At 39.6% G+C, this 17,406-nt stretch overlaps 2 protein-coding genes across 4 annotated transcripts in view; both read left to right on the forward strand.

Moving 5' to 3' along the window:
- The first annotated feature begins 220 nt into the window (after positions 1–220).
- Positions 221–9,953, forward strand: LOC140939011 (uncharacterized). 3 transcript variants are annotated; one of them, XM_073388570.1, is made up of 7 exons: positions 221–401; positions 4,243–4,394; positions 4,470–4,710; positions 5,277–5,399; positions 6,181–6,309; positions 8,445–8,565; positions 9,730–9,953. In XM_073388570.1, exons 1-7 carry the CDS (start codon positions 308–310, stop codon positions 9,857–9,859), a joined length of 990 nt encoding a protein of 329 aa, XP_073244671.1. In that variant the 5' UTR covers positions 221–307; the 3' UTR covers positions 9,860–9,953. The 3 variants fall into 3 exon arrangements, with proteins under 3 accessions (XP_073244671.1, XP_073244672.1, XP_073244670.1); XM_073388571.1 differs by having other exon boundaries at positions 222–401; positions 4,545–4,710; XM_073388569.1 differs by having other exon boundaries at positions 222–401; positions 4,243–4,710.
- Positions 9,954–12,619: 2,666 nt separating this feature from the next.
- Positions 12,620–17,406, forward strand: part of LOC140937163 (uncharacterized) — a 59,054-nt gene continuing 54,267 nt past the window's right edge. The window contains exons 1-9 of the mRNA XM_073386694.1: positions 12,620–12,883; positions 13,866–13,894; positions 14,004–14,032; positions 14,257–14,314; positions 14,883–14,951; positions 15,843–15,887; positions 16,050–16,130; positions 16,739–16,816; positions 17,338–17,400. Of these exons, the coding sequence (XP_073242795.1) occupies positions 12,823–12,883; positions 13,866–13,894; positions 14,004–14,032; positions 14,257–14,314; positions 14,883–14,951; positions 15,843–15,887; positions 16,050–16,130; positions 16,739–16,816; positions 17,338–17,400 (513 nt within the window). The 5' untranslated portion in view covers positions 12,620–12,822. The remainder of the gene's footprint in view (positions 12,884–13,865; positions 13,895–14,003; positions 14,033–14,256; positions 14,315–14,882; positions 14,952–15,842; positions 15,888–16,049; positions 16,131–16,738; positions 16,817–17,337; positions 17,401–17,406) is intronic.

Below are 17,406 nucleotides of genomic sequence, written 5' to 3' on the forward strand. Positions count from 1 at the left end.
TGGTCGTTTTGCCGCGCGGCCATAAAAAAAGTGGCCGTAATAACGCGCCGTAAGGCGGGTTTTTACTGTACCCCATCTTGCAAAATTTCTTTGCAAATTTTGTTTTTTCCGTTTAAAACTATGGAATGCGGAGTTTGATGACTTCAGGAGCCTATGGCTCCTGATGACTTAAATTGTAAGACCTTGGCGCACTGTCTGTCGTTGCGTGACAAGTCAGACGTTAATGGTTTACAGTCGATGCACTGTGCAAACTAAATTTTTCCGACTAGGGCCCTGGTTTGTTACATCATAGCCGCCCGCAACGCCGATGAATATGGCATCGAGCCATTTGATTTTCAGGTTTCTACGCACATGTGGTCGCAGTAAAGAGATGGGGGCTTTTTGTCTTCTTGTGTTAGTCAGTAAGTACAGTCATGTTCTTCGATCTGATCTCTTGATTACTTTTGTCCTTATTTTAGCGTATAAATTTTACACGTAGCATGCATTAAGTAAACAACAAAATACGTTGCTCCTTGTGTCTTAACATCAATTAGGCTGTATAGAGGATCACGAAGGTCTTTGAGAGGAGTCTGTGTAGCTATTAATCTGCTTTATTGTAATAAAAAATACCAGCGTTAGGAAACAAGAGCCGATGAAAGCTGAAGATCTTTCATTCTTTCCGCCGAAAAGCATTTCGCTAAGGAAGGACCTGCATCCCCTTGAGTTGTGATGGTGAAGACTACTTCCAGTTTTTGATCTATTGCGATATTTTAATACTTATTTTACTAATTTATGACTGTGTTGATATCAAACTATAGGCAACTTTATTAGAATTTATTTAGAAACTAGATAATCAGCTTCTCGAATTAATCCCGCAGTCTACTGCCCCGTCAGGCATTGAGTATGTAATTGAAAATTTATCTATTCGGAGTAACTTCGTTAATAATAGACTGCGATAAATTATTGATAAGTGTCCAGTATAAATACGTGTCTTCTCAATCTGATCAGTGTCAGATCAAACTTGTGTCCAAAGCCTTATCAGGAATCTCTATTTAGGACACAGCCGATTAAGTAAAAATGGATCTTTATGCGAAGCCTTAGAGACGCCTTATTCAGTACTTGAAATGATAGAGACGCCTTATTCAGTACTTGAAATGAAACTTAATCATTGTTATTTTCGCTGATAAGCGAAAAATTTATGATGGTTTTCGAATTCTGATCATGCTAAGTTTTTGCGCAAATGAAACATGCGTTGTCTTAGCGTTTACCAGTAAAACATCTTGTTGTTATGAGCTACAAAAAAAATTTAATCCCCGCGGATGAAAAGATTCCTTTCTTCGCTCTTGTCATTTCTGTCAACATTGCTCAATTGTTTACCTTTCACCGCCATATCCGTCGCGTAGTCTGGTGAGTCCGCGAACGGATTTGGAACAGTTTACGAATCAGGCGATAAGCCCCAATTGACCATTTCTTATTTTGTTATGCAGCATTGTAGTCGTGCTATGCAAATGTACAAACATACACCCTACTAATTGAAACTTCATGATTATGTAATTTAGAAGCTAGCCTACGTGTAGCGGCACCCTCCCCCTTTGAGGGGGAGGGTGCGGCTACACGTAAGCTATTTAGAGGCTACAATAGCCTGCGTAGCCTGCAGGATCGTTCGCGCGAGGAAATGTTTGGAATTGGAACTGTGAATAAAAGTAGTGCGGAGAATGGTGACGAGACGCTTTTTCTTAGGGGTGCGCGCGCCGCGCGCAAGTGATTTGTCCAATGTATGCTACAATAGAGAACAACGGCAAAACTAAAAACTCGCTAGAAACGCTGAAACGGCCAAAAATGCAACATACCATATGTAAAACAAGAAGACAAAGTGAGAAGTTCTGATGTTTTTTCCTTGCTATATACTGTATCCTTAAAAACCCTCATACAAACCCTTACAATGGAGACCGAGTACGACTACGAGGACGAGATTTCCTCAATACTAAGTAGTGCGCGCGCGTAAGCCAGCGTCAGTTTAGTGGGTAAACTTGGTAGCCGACGTCATTCTTCTACGCCTAGCGAGAATGTCATAATGGTGGAAACGAGTTATCAAATGTTAGAAGTTTTATCATTTTGCGATCGAGAGAGGGCTTAACCTCCTTCAATATAAATAACAGTGCTATCTTTTGTAATCAAAAGAAGTACAATTAAGCTTTAGAATACGCTTTAAGTTAAATCACGTACTCTCAGTCGTTCTCGTCCTCGAATCTAGGGTCTCCAATATTTTTGTTACGCAACAACGATTCTCCCTCGTAAGCTTGGGGTACCTATGTCAAAACCGGTTCTCTCGCGTATTGATCGAGAAGAAAGCCACAGTTCCTGACGTTTTTTTTTTCAATTACATTTGTCCTAATCTTTGTCGCTGTCTCAATTTCAACCCATTTCTGTGTCTTTTTTTCGCCATTTTATCTGGGTCTTGATTAGCTGTTTCAAGGCCATGTCGCTTGTCGGAATTTTACCTTAACAGGCTCAGGGAACTCGTAAAAAGATAACTTGTAAACTTCCTGTTGAAGCCTATGTGATTGGACGGAAACGGTCGGAAGACAAAACAAGCCAGTCACATGGCAAAAGATATTTAACAATGGGCTATTGACTCAGAGGCCATGAGGGCGAGAGGAATAATTGTTTTAGTAAAATCCAACTAGTTGGTCAAAAATATCGAGAATAAAAAAAATTTAGCTAGTTAAAGCTAGACTTTAACCCTCTTTTGCCTCCAACAAGCCTGTGCTTTTCGCTACTAGTGGACTATGACATATAGCCTAGTAGTAGCTCAACCAATCAGAACGCAGCATTGATATTTTACTAAATTCAAGATATATGGGTTACTTGGTACTTTTGGTTTCTACTTCTCACTACTAGTTATTTAAAAATGTTTGGAAATTGCTTTTCGCTTGACATAACTGTGAATGGTATTCATGGGGAGGATAGAGAAGATAGTAGAGAGACTAAGAATCACGTTTACGCCAAACGGCAAACGTGAACAGGCCACTTCCGAGTTCCAAAAACCCACACTTTCAAAATGAGGCCAAGTGCACAACCTTTCTTCTGAAAATGAGTTTTGTTTGCATGAGAATGAAAAATCATTTCCATATCAAAGGCTGAGCACTTAACCTCGTAATGATACAGAGGCCTGGGGAACTCGGAAATGGCTTATTTGTACCACGTGACGAAGTTCTCCCCTTAATTATCGTTTACTGTTTATTAGTTCTACTCAAAACTAAATAGTTTTACGCCAGTTTTCCATAAAAATTGTCCTGCACAGTTTTTATCATCTTATTTTCCAGGGTTTTCATTATGAATTGTAGTAGCAGCAAAAAGGTGTAACGTTACAGGAGAATATTTTGAAAGAGGCTCCACGTCTGAATAAAAAATAGTCATAGGCTACCGAACGTTAGCCGGAGAATTCTCCGATCTCCGATGGCTAATGAAAACTCTGATTTTCTATTCTGAGAAATTCTCAACTTAAATCTGACGTTTGCCGTTTGCCGTAAACGAGACTCTGTCTCTAATTACCTGCAAGAGCTGTGTGCGATAACTGCACAGAGGGTTAGAGGCGAGGAAGTACTGCTTTACATATTCTGCTCGGGTGTCTCGACCTATCCCAGACAAGAAACAGCTAAATTTGCAACCTTGTTGAAGACCATTGTTGCTGAATGATATCTACTTGACCATGACTAATTACTTTATCTCATAGCTAGCCTGTAAGACATGCGTCGAAAGGGGAGGGGAGGGAAAAGGATTACGTCTGCCACGCATGCTAACTGAAGAGTAGGTCATCTGTTTCGGGAAGTCTCCGCGCATGTCTCCTCGTAGGTTAAATAGTAGCGAGTTTGAGTTGCCACAACGGCGACGGCAACGAAAACGTCAAAAAAAGCAATAGGTTTAATAAGCGAAACAACAACTCTGCACGTGCAGCACACTTTCTTGGTTTATTTTTTTGCGTTACTGCACGACTACGACGTGAAAATGCCTTAATTCACGTTTAATGGAGGATGTCAACAAGCGACGACAATGTTCTCTCTCTGAACTTGGATATAGTTCTTAGGAATTCAATTCCACATGATTTCGATTGCATTTGGCGAACTAAGCGAGTTGGAATAATCCGATGAAAGAAAGCGAATTCGCTTTGTAAGCGACGTTTTCGCCACCTTCGCTTTCTTAAAAAGAGTTAATATCAAATTGAAAAACAGATTAAAAGTAACATTTTTTCTTCATCACTAGGTTCTCTGATGGGATCAACTAGCGCGACATCCCTTCTTTCCTTGTCATCAATAGCGAACCCTACTCTGTCCACTGCTCGGTTACAAGTGTCCCCTGTGACCATCCCAACGGCCTCGCAATCTTCATCGGCTTCTGTTGCTGCGACCGCCCAGGTCCAAACTACGTCCACTTCTTCATCGTCGCTTGCAGCTATTCCTGCATCTACCTCTGCTGCTTCCACCGCCCAGGTCCAAACTACTTCCACATCTTCATCGTCGCTGGCAGCTAATCCTGCGCCTACCTTTTCTTTTTCCACTGCCCAGGTCCAAACTACTTCCACATCTTCATCGTCGCCGGTAGCTACTCCTGCCCCTACTTCTACTGCCTCGAACGCTCAGGCCCAAACCGTCTCAGTATTGTCATCATCGCTGAACGCCCTCATTTCTCCTAGTTCCTCTTCAGTTGTTCCTGCTACCTCTGCATCAGTGGGTAAGCCTCTCTCCTTGTCTGATTATTACCTTTATCAATTTCTGTTTTTCAGATTTAAAGTCTTTCCCTCGAAAACACCTAACATTGATTTTTTTACCCTCTGAGCTTCTGTGAAAATAATGTAATGTTTTACATCTAATAGAAATGTCAATTAAATAAATAAATAAAGAAATAATAAGGGAACAGTCTCCTCCTCTACATAATGCCAACAATACTTTGGATCGAAACCCACCAACAATGAGCGAGGTTCATGATACAACAATCACTAACAATCACGGTGGTATAAATAGCCCCACTCATGATCAGTGAATCAACACTATCGCCTGATGAAGTACGCGGTGGAAACATCGCTATCGATGTCTAAGTGACAATCGTGAGACAAACGATAAACGAAATCCTTTATAGACACAAACCACGTTGAGGAACAATATTTTTCATGACAAATAAATAAAAGTATATACAACGAGAGGTCACCGAATTAGTTGCGGAGAAAATTGAGGAACTAGCCAAGAAAAAAGTCGGCATATTTAAGCGAGACTAACTCGTAATTGAATTCTATTACACAGCTGTCGACCCCTGCAAACAGAGTAATGGAGGATGTGCGCACAACTGTATGAAAAATGGAACAACTTACAACTGCTCTTGTGACCCTGGATTTCAACTTGAAAGTGACCTTCACAAATGTGCAGGTATTGTTTTTAAAATACCGTGCAGTGGATATAACTAGTGTTAAAAGAGTTGTGTCAGTAAATTTAGTCAAATACAGACGGTGGAAATTGGCCAGCTAATTGAACATAAAGAAACAACTGGCTAAATCATTGAAGGAAGGGTTAAATAACATAGCAAATATGAAATCAAAGAAGACATAGAGGGAAAAAAAAATGCAATCCAAGTCCGTAGTGTATCCTGGGTACCAGAGGTTCTTTCCTCGTTTGCGGCGGAATACGGAATACTTCAGTGTCGCCCGCGCAGCAGCAAGGCCGAAGCTACGACCGGCGAACCGAAGACCTGACCGAAGCCGGAAACCGAAGTTCTCTAGCATCCAGGGTATCCAGAGCATTACCACATTTTCAATTACTTGTAATTTTCTTTGCTATAGACATATCAAAGCTGATTCGAAACGCCACCCCTGGCTCTCCGCGAAATCACGTCTGAGCAACGAGCGCAGAAATTACATAATGATACTGACGACGCGTCACTACCAGGATCTGGATAGTGCTTTTTATCGAATAAAGGAAAGTTTTAACCAATCAGAAGCGCTACCCAAATCTGTGTAGTAACGCGTCGTGATCATTAGTAGGGAATTTCTGCGTTCCTTGCTCAGACGTACTAATGGAGGCGTTGCGAAATGTCGGGTGTTTTCTCAGGCTACCTTTCTTTTAAATCAGATAGATACTTGGCTGAAAAATGTCCAGTATGAATAACATTTTATAAGGCTATTCATTTTTTGTGTTATTCATGTCTTGTCAGACTTGGACGAGTGTAACAGTACAACTGCAAGGCATAAATGTGAACACATTTGTGTCAACACTGTGGGTAGCTATGCGTGCGCTTGCAAACCTGGACACAAGCTACAAATGGACGGGCTCTCTTGCAAAGGTGAACCACATGTATAACTAGTAATAACCAAAGGTTAGGCAACCTCGTCCTCAGGGCTTTTCAAAGGGAAAAAGCCTGACGACGAGGTTGAAGGTTAGGGAGTGCAGGCGAGATACATCGAACGTCAAAACGCTCTTACTCCAAAGCTGTGATTTGCGTAAATTTCACGTGAAAGAAGGTTAAAACAATCTTGATCAGATTACGAGGGAGAGAAGATCCAAACGCCCGTGATCAGATAGCGTTCTGTGCATTCTATTCTTCAGGGCCGAGTTGTTCAAAGCTGGGTTAAAATAACCCGGGGTTAGTTCGAGATTTGAATTCAGATTTGAAAGCTTAAAAAGCATATCAGTTTTAATTCTTTTTATCTACGGGTTGATGATTAGAAGCTCTAAAAATAACAGAGAAAATTATCCGAGAAAATGCTTTTGAACACAAGAAAAAAAAAACCCGGGTTAAATTGAACCCCGGGTTAAGCGCTAATCGGGCTTCGAACAACTGGGCCCAGAGTGCTTTAGATTTGAGGACGAGGATGACTACGAGTACGAGATTTTCTCAAAACTGTTAAAGTAGTGCACGCGCGTGAGTCAGCGTCATTTCGGCGGGAAAACGTGATAACCGTCGTCATTCTAAAACGGGTTTTAGAGAGAATGTCGTAGTGGCGGGAACAAGTTATCGAAGGTGAGAGGTTTTATCATTTTGCAATCGAGAGAGAGAGCTTAACCTCCTTCAGTATAAATAACCGTACTAAATTTTTTGGTGAAAAAAGGTAAGATGAAGCTTTCCGGGATGTCCTTTTTTAGAACACGCACAAAACCTTTTAGTTAAATCTCGCACTCGTACTCATTCTGGTCCTCAAATCTAACGCTCTCTAATCTGTAGTGGAAATCCAAACGAATGCTGGTTGCTTACGTGCTGCCCATGCGTAATAGTGACCTGGAGATTAAGATTGCGGGCTCCTCTGCATGGTCGCCCGCCTTAAGAACAATGATCGCTTCATTTTTTTCCATTGACTGCCTCTTCATCAGAAGTTGATCTTTCGTCATTACATTAACCGTCGGCGTTTACTTCTATGTTCATTTTGCTTTTATGGAATAAGGTTAATTCCTCGCTTTAACATTTGACATCTATTTCATTTATTATTTTTTTCTTATCATTTTCCTAAGTACCACCATTTTTTCCTTGAAGACTCTAATTCCTCTAAGGTAGGGCGAGGGGCAAGATAAGGCACTTGCCTTATTTAAATGCTACTCTAGCATAATTAAGTTTGGAAAAAGTAAGAATTTGCAGTTGAAGCTATTGATTTTGGGGAAGAAATGCCTTATGAAAAATGATAGCGTTTAAGATGCTTCTAGATTCAAAATTTTCTTGGGATGGTGGTAGTGATGGTGGGGTGCATGCTCCCAGACATCCCTCCAGCGGATTGCGCCCTCCACGATCGCGGAGACCTTGCCACGGGCATTGCCTAAAGTGTGGCCACGCCCCTCTTCACCAGACATCCCTCCAGCGGATGGCGCCCTGGACTCGATCGTGGAGACCCTGCCTCGCGCTTTACCAATAGTCTGGGCTTTGGGCTTGTTTTCCTCGGCGGCTGTACACAGGCTAAGTAAATTCCATCCTATGGTAACATTTGCACAAGTAGTTTTTCTCTTCCTAGAAGAGAGAAAATTCCTTTTATCATAACGCGAAGCTTACAACTTCCTGTCGCTGTCATAAGGGAGATTTGGAAAAATATACGCAGGTTCAAATGAGTACGCCAAAGTGCCCGGAAAGGACTGAACACGACTTAGAGTGGATTTCCACTCTCGCGTAATCTTAACGTGCGTATCCACAGAAAATTTACTCGCGTAAATAAAATGGAAACAATGCAATGTATGGATGGCCGCGCATAAAAGTCAAAGTTTACGTTTACGCGCGCCTTTTCATAGACTGCCACTCTTTTATTTACGCGCGGAAAATTTATGTGCGTACGCACGTATTACGCAACAATGGAAACCCACCTTAAAAAAAAAAAAAAAAAAAATGGTGCTCAAGTTTTCCTTCTTCCATTGATCCATTCGGTTTTTAGATCTGCGCGCGCTGTTTCCTTTTTTTAAATTGACATTTATTTATTCTGCTTTATATTTCTTCTTTTACAGAATCCACTGACCCTAAACCCACTAGCAAGGCCAAAGAAATCCAAAAATGGAACTGGATAATCTTAGGAATCGTCATCGGTCTTATAGCCTTGAATATTCTCATTTTAGTGGCAGGAGTATTGTAAGTGGATTATTTTGTCTTGTGTGATCACTTTCTTTATTCTTATGACTTACATATATGTGATAAAGCAGTCAGTGTGACATAATTTATTAGAACAAAATCAGATGACGTGGATCACTGTCATGGCTTAAGTTTTCAAGGTACCTTAATCGTGTTAGCCTGCAAAGCATTGGGATATTAGGAGCTTAAGCAAAGACGTTCGGGCGACGCACATTAACCGGAAGCAGGAGCCAATCGGCTCCTGCCGGAAGTGAACTTTTACATTCCTGGGCAGTGGTTTTTGCCCAAAGTTTGACGCATACCGTCTGTTAAGACTAAAGAGAGATAGTAATACAAATTTGGTTAAGGAAAACGCATCACTTTCGGTTGACGTACGGGGCTCAAAAACGTCTTTGCTTTAACTCCCTACTTCTTTTCTGCTCGTACGGCTCGAAGCGCGAGAAAGTCCCCTGCGCGCTTTCTATTTGGTTTTGTTTTTTAGTTATTGAACATTATTTAACTTAACATTACAATAAACTGTACAATAACAAGGCGAAAAAAAGCAAAACAGTCATTTATAACACGAAATAAGAAAGTTCAACAGTTTAACAACAACAACTGGAAGAACAAATAAAAAAATCATCATCATCATAAATAGAGCGCGCGTTTGCTAAATTGCTATAAATCAACACCAATCAGAAATGCACAGAGTGGTCCACTTATTTCTGTATTTGCTGGGCTCCTGTTATTTGTTAAGATTTCCGTTTGTTATTACAATTTTTCTTTCACACTGGATTTCAATTTCCAGGAGAACAATGAGAACCTCCAGTTCTGGGGTCTCAAACAAACGTAACATCTAGCAATAATCCATGCTCGTTTGAGACGTTTTCACATTCATGACCTTCCCCCCCCCCCACCAATCCACCTTAAAGAAAAAGAGAGAAATAAAGAAAAGAAAAAAGGAATAAGAATACGGCTGTTTTGCATTCTGTTATCGCTACAAGTAGGTCGGGTAGACAGCACAAATTTCCTTAACCTGGCATGCTTTGTAGTAGCACCCATTGCTGAACGTACGTAGCGTGCGACATACTGCAGTAGGACAAACCATCGGAAAAACAAAATTAACCCGCATTTAACCGTCCAGTCTCTGAATGTTAATAACTGTATGTTATTTTCATTTTGCAGCGCGAAAAGAGTGATGGAGTCCAAGCGTAGAGGGGAGGGTATCGCAGGGAGCAGTACTCGTGAGATGACCGCTGTGAAACCCACTAATGTCGTAGGCACTGCTAACGATGCATTGCAAATTGAAGCTTGAAAAGGGATGCACATATCGACAAGAATTCAGGCTCAAATATTGCCTTTGGATTTTTCACGCATTTATTTTCGTGTCGTGTATGCATATGTTTCAGTGTTAACCCTTTAAGCCCCAATATCCACATACAAATTCTCCAAACTGATCTCCATACATTTCCTTCATGAATGAGTTGAGATAATTTGATTATTGATCAAGGCATTTTCCCGTAGGTGATCATTTTATTAATTCTCATAACCTAATCTCTTGACATTGTATGGATATCGTTCGGAGAAAATTGACATCAGTCACTATTGGGACTTAAAGGGTTAAACACAGGTTGGCTATCGGAGATGCCTTTGGCTCTTTAGCGTTAATGTTAAGTGGTTCTCATAGAGCTGACAAATCTTTACAATGTTAAAATTTATACTTTGGTAACTTTAACAAAAAAAAATCTTGGGGAATTAGACAGCAAACGCTAGAGGGCAAACAATGCTAATCAGCCAGCCCCGTCCAGAATTATACATTAATTACCTGCGATTAGGCGTTCTTTTCCCTCTGGCTCTGCCACAAAGATTCCGGGCATCTAAAGTGTCATATTTTTTCTTTTTTTTTCCCCTTGCCTCAGCCATAGATCGTTTTCACTCACGTGGCCAGCAACTATTATTGGATCAAAAGAAAACGTTTACATTAGAAAAGAGTTCAACTCCCCGTCCCGCACAGGATTGTTTTGGAACACCAATATGGCTGCCGTGACGTCATGTGAAAGCGCTCTGTAGTTTTATGTGGTGTACTTTCCTAATCTCGTACCTAGATCTCACTCTGTCTTTCTTTTGACCGTGGGAGATCTGGGTACGAGATTGGTTATATTCCATTTATACCAGCCGATATTTGTGGACAACCGGTCATCAAATTGATTTTGTTCGTTTTGATATAACATGATTTAACATTATGTTTACTTCTAACTTGGTGCCTCTCTGTTAAGAAAAAAAAAGGTACATTTCCTGCAGCATTTATTTGCAAACAAGGGTATTCACTGGTATTCCCTACAACGTTTTTGAGTGAGATAATGTAAAAGTAAAGTTTTGTCTTTACAGATATTACGAGCAACAAGCTCGTTCTCGCACGGGTTGTATCAAATTAAACAATAAGGGTGTAAGATAGTCAATAGCTTCTGAAGATTTTGTCTGAATTTTGTATTGAAAAGTTTCAACAAGCTAGGAAGTTAGCAAAATGTCTTCAAAATACAGTACTAAAAGCGCAACTCTGCATTTATTTCGGGCATATAAACAGGGGCGTAACTACGAAGAACCTACTTCGGTACTTTTTAGATTCGATTTTTATGGATAAATTTATTTGCTAAAAAATTAGAACAGAACAGCTGCAAATATAACAGGTGAATTCCCTTTTATACAGAATGTGCAGTGAGGGAAAGTGTAATAAATGGTATTAAAAATTGTTAAATTACACGCTTGCTTTATAAATTAGCTTTAATTGACAGAGCCGTGATTACTGATTTATCGTGAGTGATTTACCTCTACTTTTTACAACATACTGGTTTTGTACATAAGGACAATGTGCCCTTAATTGGTTTTGAGTCGGACTTTCCCTCGACCCCCCCCCCCCCCCCCCAGAAATTAAAAAAAGGATAGGAGAGGACTGTCTTCACGGACATACACAGCACTATTTATGTAACTGTGTGATTTCCCGTTCCAGGCTTCTCGTCGTCACAGTTTATAGGTAGCCGCAACACTGATTTGATTTGATTTCAAACTTCTTTTTTAATTAATAAAAATAGATGCTGCATAGGTTTTTCATTTTAGGTTGCTTCCTGCTCGGTTGAACGTTCTTTGCTGGCAGAGTCGCTTAGAGGAGATTGTTGTCCGGCGCGAAATTCAAAAATACACGGAAATGTCTCAACAGTTTTGTCCGGGTTCCCACCACACCCTCTGACAGGCTTTTAAGAGTAAAGGACAGGCCGGCTTGGAAAGGAATAGGGAGCTTTCTCGAAAAGTTTTCAGTTGCTCTGGAAGAGCCTTTTCACAGTCTTAAATGCAAAATAAGGGACTGCGTGGCAATACTGAATGATCCTTGCTTTGGCTTCCTTTGGGTTGACCACGTGAAATCTTAAATTCGATCTCTTGTTGAAGGTGGTAACTGCACTGAACACTGGAGTGAGGATAAAGCTAACCTGAGATCAGGCATTGTTTGCTTGTTTGTTTGTTTGTTCGGTGGAAAGTTGGCGAACAGGGAAAGGGGTATAGGCAAGACGGTACAATTTTCAGAAACGTTTCTAATGCTAAAGGGCATCCACTTTTATCTACTATGCCTCGTGTTAGACCGTCCAGTTACAATCTTAGGAAAGAAACTTGTTTTAAACCGAAGATTAACACTATGCGTTTTAAAAACTCTTTTATTAATTATTTAGTTTTTAAATATGAATTAGCTATGTAATATACTTTTTAATATTTGTCACACTTACTTGTAACAAAAGATATGTATTTTTATCTTTTGATGAATAAAGACTTTATTATTATAATTCTTATTATTAAAACGAAGAAAAGCCGCCTGGTTCAAAAACAAAATAACAAAAAAAAGGGAACGCATGGGGTATGAGCAGAGGCGCTAACAGTAAAAACGTATTCTACTGCTAAAAGGCGTAAGAAACTTTTTTCGTTTGCCCAGGGTCGTATTTTAACTGGAAGGGGCTTTAAGAGGTAACATGATACTCCCGCTAACAAAAATGATACTGCAGTCTATCCATTTACACGCGATACTTGGTTGACGCGGACGAGTCAGCATCAACAAGGTAGGCCGTTCGCAGTGCTCAGTTCCGCTGAAAATTATAAGCGGGGCTTTTGACTCGTTTGCGTTGCATCGCCTCTTGTTTTCAATGCTATAATCCTTGCTGTACTGGGGTAAAAGATTGAAGCGTGGAATTCGACGGTCAATCTACGTAACGGTGATCCCCGAGAGGAATCAACAGGATGAAAACAACGTGTTTTTTATCCTTATCTTTGCTATGGATTGCAAGTTTCACTGTACAAGGTAAGAAGAAAATGTTTTAGTTCTAAAATCCTTGAAAAAAACTTTTATGACTGGCAAGAATTGTGCGATAGCGAGGAAATTCTCATAGAAATTTTCCGCGCCTTCGATGAATTAGTCCATTGAGCGAAAACAAAGCATGACTGTTTTCATCCGGTGCGTCACACATTCATCATAGTCCCTGGAAGAATGATACATTGTAGCATTAATCTGCTAGTTCATTAGTAGTTATTCGTCGGCCTTTGTTGATTGAAAGTCTTTATATCGCTAATTTAGACTACCTGAAGACGTTTGTCATAGATTGGCAAAACAGAGAATTGTAGTTCAGTGACACTCATGCTCTCGACGGAACGTCTGTTCATGTGGTCTAGTCTGTTAAATGTCTTCCTTTTCATAGTTTACTTGTAAATATATATGACTCTATTCTTTTTTGCCTCTTTTTTCTTTGGAGTTTCGTGGTTTTTCTAGCTTACTCTATTAAAAATTTGTAAACATTTAATCAGGCTGTCAGCACGAGCTAGCAATGAACATGTAACTGCATTTATATAAAAGTAAATATTCCTTGAAAGAAACAGACCCGTTATTTGAGTTTTATAATCACGTTTATTTTATTTACTGTTGACATGAATCTCAATTTATTTATTAGGCCAACTTACCATGATTTTTAAGGGAACACATGCCCCCAGATACATTTCACTTCAAAAATTCGAACCCGTCCTAAGCTATTTGACCTTTCATACATTGGTTTTCTTTCTCCTTTGATTGACTTTTACTGCTTTGGAGGACCATGAAAATACTAAGCAACTGCAGAAATGCGGGAATATGTTTTGTGTATATGCAAGCGATGATAAATAAATTATGGTGAACTTCAGTAATGAAAGATACGCGCGCCCACGCGGGCCCGCGGTTTTGAAACGTCACGCAGGGACTAGAATCTGTCACGCAGGTGATCTGCAAAGTTTCACGTTCATTTTCTTTTTTTTAGCTGTTTCATCAGATGACAGTAGTGATGTGGTAGGTATATGAATAATGAAACTTCATTCAAAAACGTACTAAATTGCATTTTGTATGGTTATACTAGAATTTTTGTGATCTGTAGCAATTCTCTACATTCTCTCAACAGATTTTGATCAGGACCAAAAGACAGTCAGAGTGAGTTAACAGCTTTTTTATTCCAAATTTGATTTGCTACCAGTTGCTCTGTAGGCTGCAACACAGTCTGGAAGCCAAGAGAAAAAATAATAAAGTCCAAAGAGTAACAAACATTTCTTCATCAACACAGATAAATTATCACGCTTAAATGATCCTTTATCTTTTTATTTATTTTAAGGAAATGTATAGAAATAAGTCTTAACTTTTCATGCATGTTCTTTCAGATCAAGGACCTACAGGCTACCGTCTAATCCTCCTCCACCAGATATTTTCACTAATTCGGTAAGATAAGAAATTAAACAAATGATAATTTGCTTATTAAATGGACAAATATATGTGCAAAAATTTCTGTTATAAATATGCTAAATTATGAGATAGTTCCCTTTCCTTTGCATACAAGAATGACTCTGGTTTCTTTTTTCCTTGCATATATGTGTATTTTAAAAATTGCATATTAATTGGTGCTCCTTTATGACTACCGGCATGTGCATAAGCACATACCGTTTATGGAAGATTAATTATTGGTGTTGTGGTAAGGTTATAGAGAATGTTTAAAGTGGCTGCTCTAGGAAGTGTGCTTTGCAGAAGCATTGAGGGATAAAACAAGTGAAGACGGAAAACACTGAACTATTTTAAGGATAGCTTTATAATTTATAGGGGGAGGGGAAAGGAGGAGTTATTTATGCATGCAAGAAAGCAAATTACCGGTAAGTAATTTAGGTGCACAATTTCTTCTCTCTCTTAATGGGAGACACGTAGGCTATTTGAAGGACAATTCTTCTTATTACCTAGAATTAATTTTAACCAATGAAAGTGTGAAATGAATATATTTTGAACATTGATATCATAGACTCTTCCCCCAAAAGGCGAACCTGGACTACCAGGAGACCGTGGGAGATCTGGACCACCTGGAATACCCGTAAGCCTCTACTCTTAAATTGTGAATTTTAGATGACTGATTTTTGGAACCTGGAAACACAACAGTCCTTTTTAAATTGCATGTTTTGTTTTCCCATTTCAGACCAGGCACATGATATGGTAACCCCAGAGAACTGTTTCTTCCAAATACCGTCTTATACCTTGCTTATACATGGTAGCATGTATGCATAATTTATGAAAAGATAAAAGGCAAATTCCCTGGAGAACGTCACCTGGTCTGAATCAAGAAAACAAAACATACAAGGTTAAAAATGTCTATTTTGATCACTGTCTGACAAAACTTACCTTTTGCTGTTCTAAAAACACTTGCATGTTAAACGAGGTTTTTAAGAGATGATGTGATTCCCCCTTTGAAACAGAGTTCTGGTTAGTAAATGTGTCCTCAGTTAGTTATGTGAAACGTACTTTTACTTTATTTTTACCCCAATATATCCATAGGGTTACATAGGGCATCATATCTAATGAACCCCCTTTAAATTATTAAATGCTGCTCGATATAAACTGATTTTGCATTCAAAAACCATGTCACATCAGAAATATAGTCATCTACTACATCACAAAATTGAGCCGACACTGAATTGTACCAGGAGTCGTTTTACATGTGGAGTATGTCTTTTATTCTGACATGCCCTCAGTCATCTCTTTGTGTCCGGTAGTGGCACACAAAGTCTGCCCTGCCCAATCACATTGTCTTAGGCATTTTGAGGTTGAATGGGAGATTGGGTTGTTACCGCTTTTTTTGTTAGCTTTTGTGGGAACTTGGTGAAAATTTGTTCCCCAATACAGTTCCATAGTCCAATTCGGCACCGACCCAGTCTCAAGCGAAATTAGCTTGAGTAGAAGCTAATGCTTTTTTAACTCTGTTATGCAGGGTGAAAATGGCGATGCTGGCCCACGTGGACTTGGTGGTAAGCAGGTAATGACATGAATTAGTTCTTTATTGTTTTTCTTGTAACTGTATTTTGAATGGCTAAAATAGTCACAAATAAAACCCTAAGATAACCCACTTAAAGTTAGTTTTCAAAATGACAAATCAAAGCGTTTGCAGCCAGCGAATATGTATTTTTGTTTTTTACAGGGTAATCCAGGGACCCAGGGTTCTCAAGGCTCACCTGGACCTCCTGGGAGTGCCGGACCCTCTGGTATAACTCTTATAGGGGTAAGTTCAGGCTTTGTACAGGTAAGCATTGGGTAACATCAGGTGGAGCACAGCAGGACACCTTTGAAGGTTTCACAGAAACCATTTTTCATAGCCTTACTGGTACAGAACCCCACTTGCCTTGAGGAATTGCTGGAAAAACTAATGAACTTACTACACATTAAAGTTGAACATAAGTTTTTCTTCATGACATTAACATCGGGTGAAGCAGGGCAGCACACCTTAGGAGGTTTCATGGAAACACGTCATTTTTCGTAGCCTTAATTACTGGTACAGAACCTCACTTACATGTACCTTGAGGAATTGGAAAAACTAATGAACTCCTACACCGTAAAGTTGGACAGAAGTTTTTCTCCATGAAATTTTACTGAAAGGAACAATCTCACTTCATGCGATGTTAATACTAATCTACAGTATTGTATAATTGCGTTATATGTTTTGTTAAAACTGTTTGGATTGCAGATGGGAGACTGGCCTATTGAGGGGGGGGGGGGGGGGGTCAGAATTCATGCTCGGCCTTGGTTGTGATGTATGAATTTGATGTACTCTATTGTTGTAGCAGCGAAACGAGCCTCAATACTTTTTGATTAGTGAATGTTTTTGTTCAGGCACCATCTGGAACGCTTTTATCACAAGATGAGATAGACCAAATCTTGCAAATATGGACGTCTATGCAGAGGCAAATCGTAAGTCCTACAACCATGATTGTAATAAATGAAGAGAAGATCATCGCAGTAAAGACGCAGCTTTGCGTAAAGAAAGCCTGAAAGCCTCAAAATGTATCTTCATTCCGCGGTTAAAACATAAAATTCCTATATTCATCATTTCAACATGATTCTAGTTTGGTAGGTTTGTTAAGTAAGTGAGTAATCACGTCTATGAGTGATAACCTCTTTTGACAGATTCATTATTCATCCTCCTTAATTAATTTCTGGCCTTTTAATAAAGTCTCCTTCATTCTTTGTCACCTTACAGAACACCTTCAGCGTTACTGAAAATTAAAGACTTTTGCTTCCAGATGCGTAATCTACCCGCGAAGTTGCCCTAGTTTGGTGTATACGTGCGTTATTCTTGAAAAATTATGTCTTCTGCTCCGGAGACCCGCGGGTGCAGAAACTTGCCTTATACAGATATATTCGGCTGGCTAATTTAGTTAAGATTAAAAGTCTCATAGGACTGTTTAATTTCTATGTTGTTGTCGATATAGGGAACTTATGGAAGGAAAGGACAAATCGGGGCCATTGGACTTAGTGGAGAAATCGGAGCTCAAGTAGGC

The sequence above is a fragment of the Porites lutea genome, chromosome 5 (genome assembly GCF_958299795.1).
Source record: "Porites lutea chromosome 5, jaPorLute2.1, whole genome shotgun sequence".
NCBI classification, from domain to species: domain Eukaryota; kingdom Metazoa; phylum Cnidaria; class Anthozoa; order Scleractinia; family Poritidae; genus Porites; species Porites lutea.

Coding starts and splice junctions, on each gene's coding strand:
- LOC140939011 (XM_073388569.1), top strand. CDS start 308: ATGAATATGGCATCGAGCCATTTGATTTTCAGGTTTCTACGCACATGT. Junction 4,711..5,276: donor TGCTACCTCTGCATCAGTGG/GTAAGCCTCTCT, acceptor TCTATTACACAG/CTGTCGACCCCTGCAAACAG. Junction 5,400..6,180: donor TGACCTTCACAAATGTGCAG/GTATTGTTTTTA, acceptor ATGTCTTGTCAG/ACTTGGACGAGTGTAACAGT.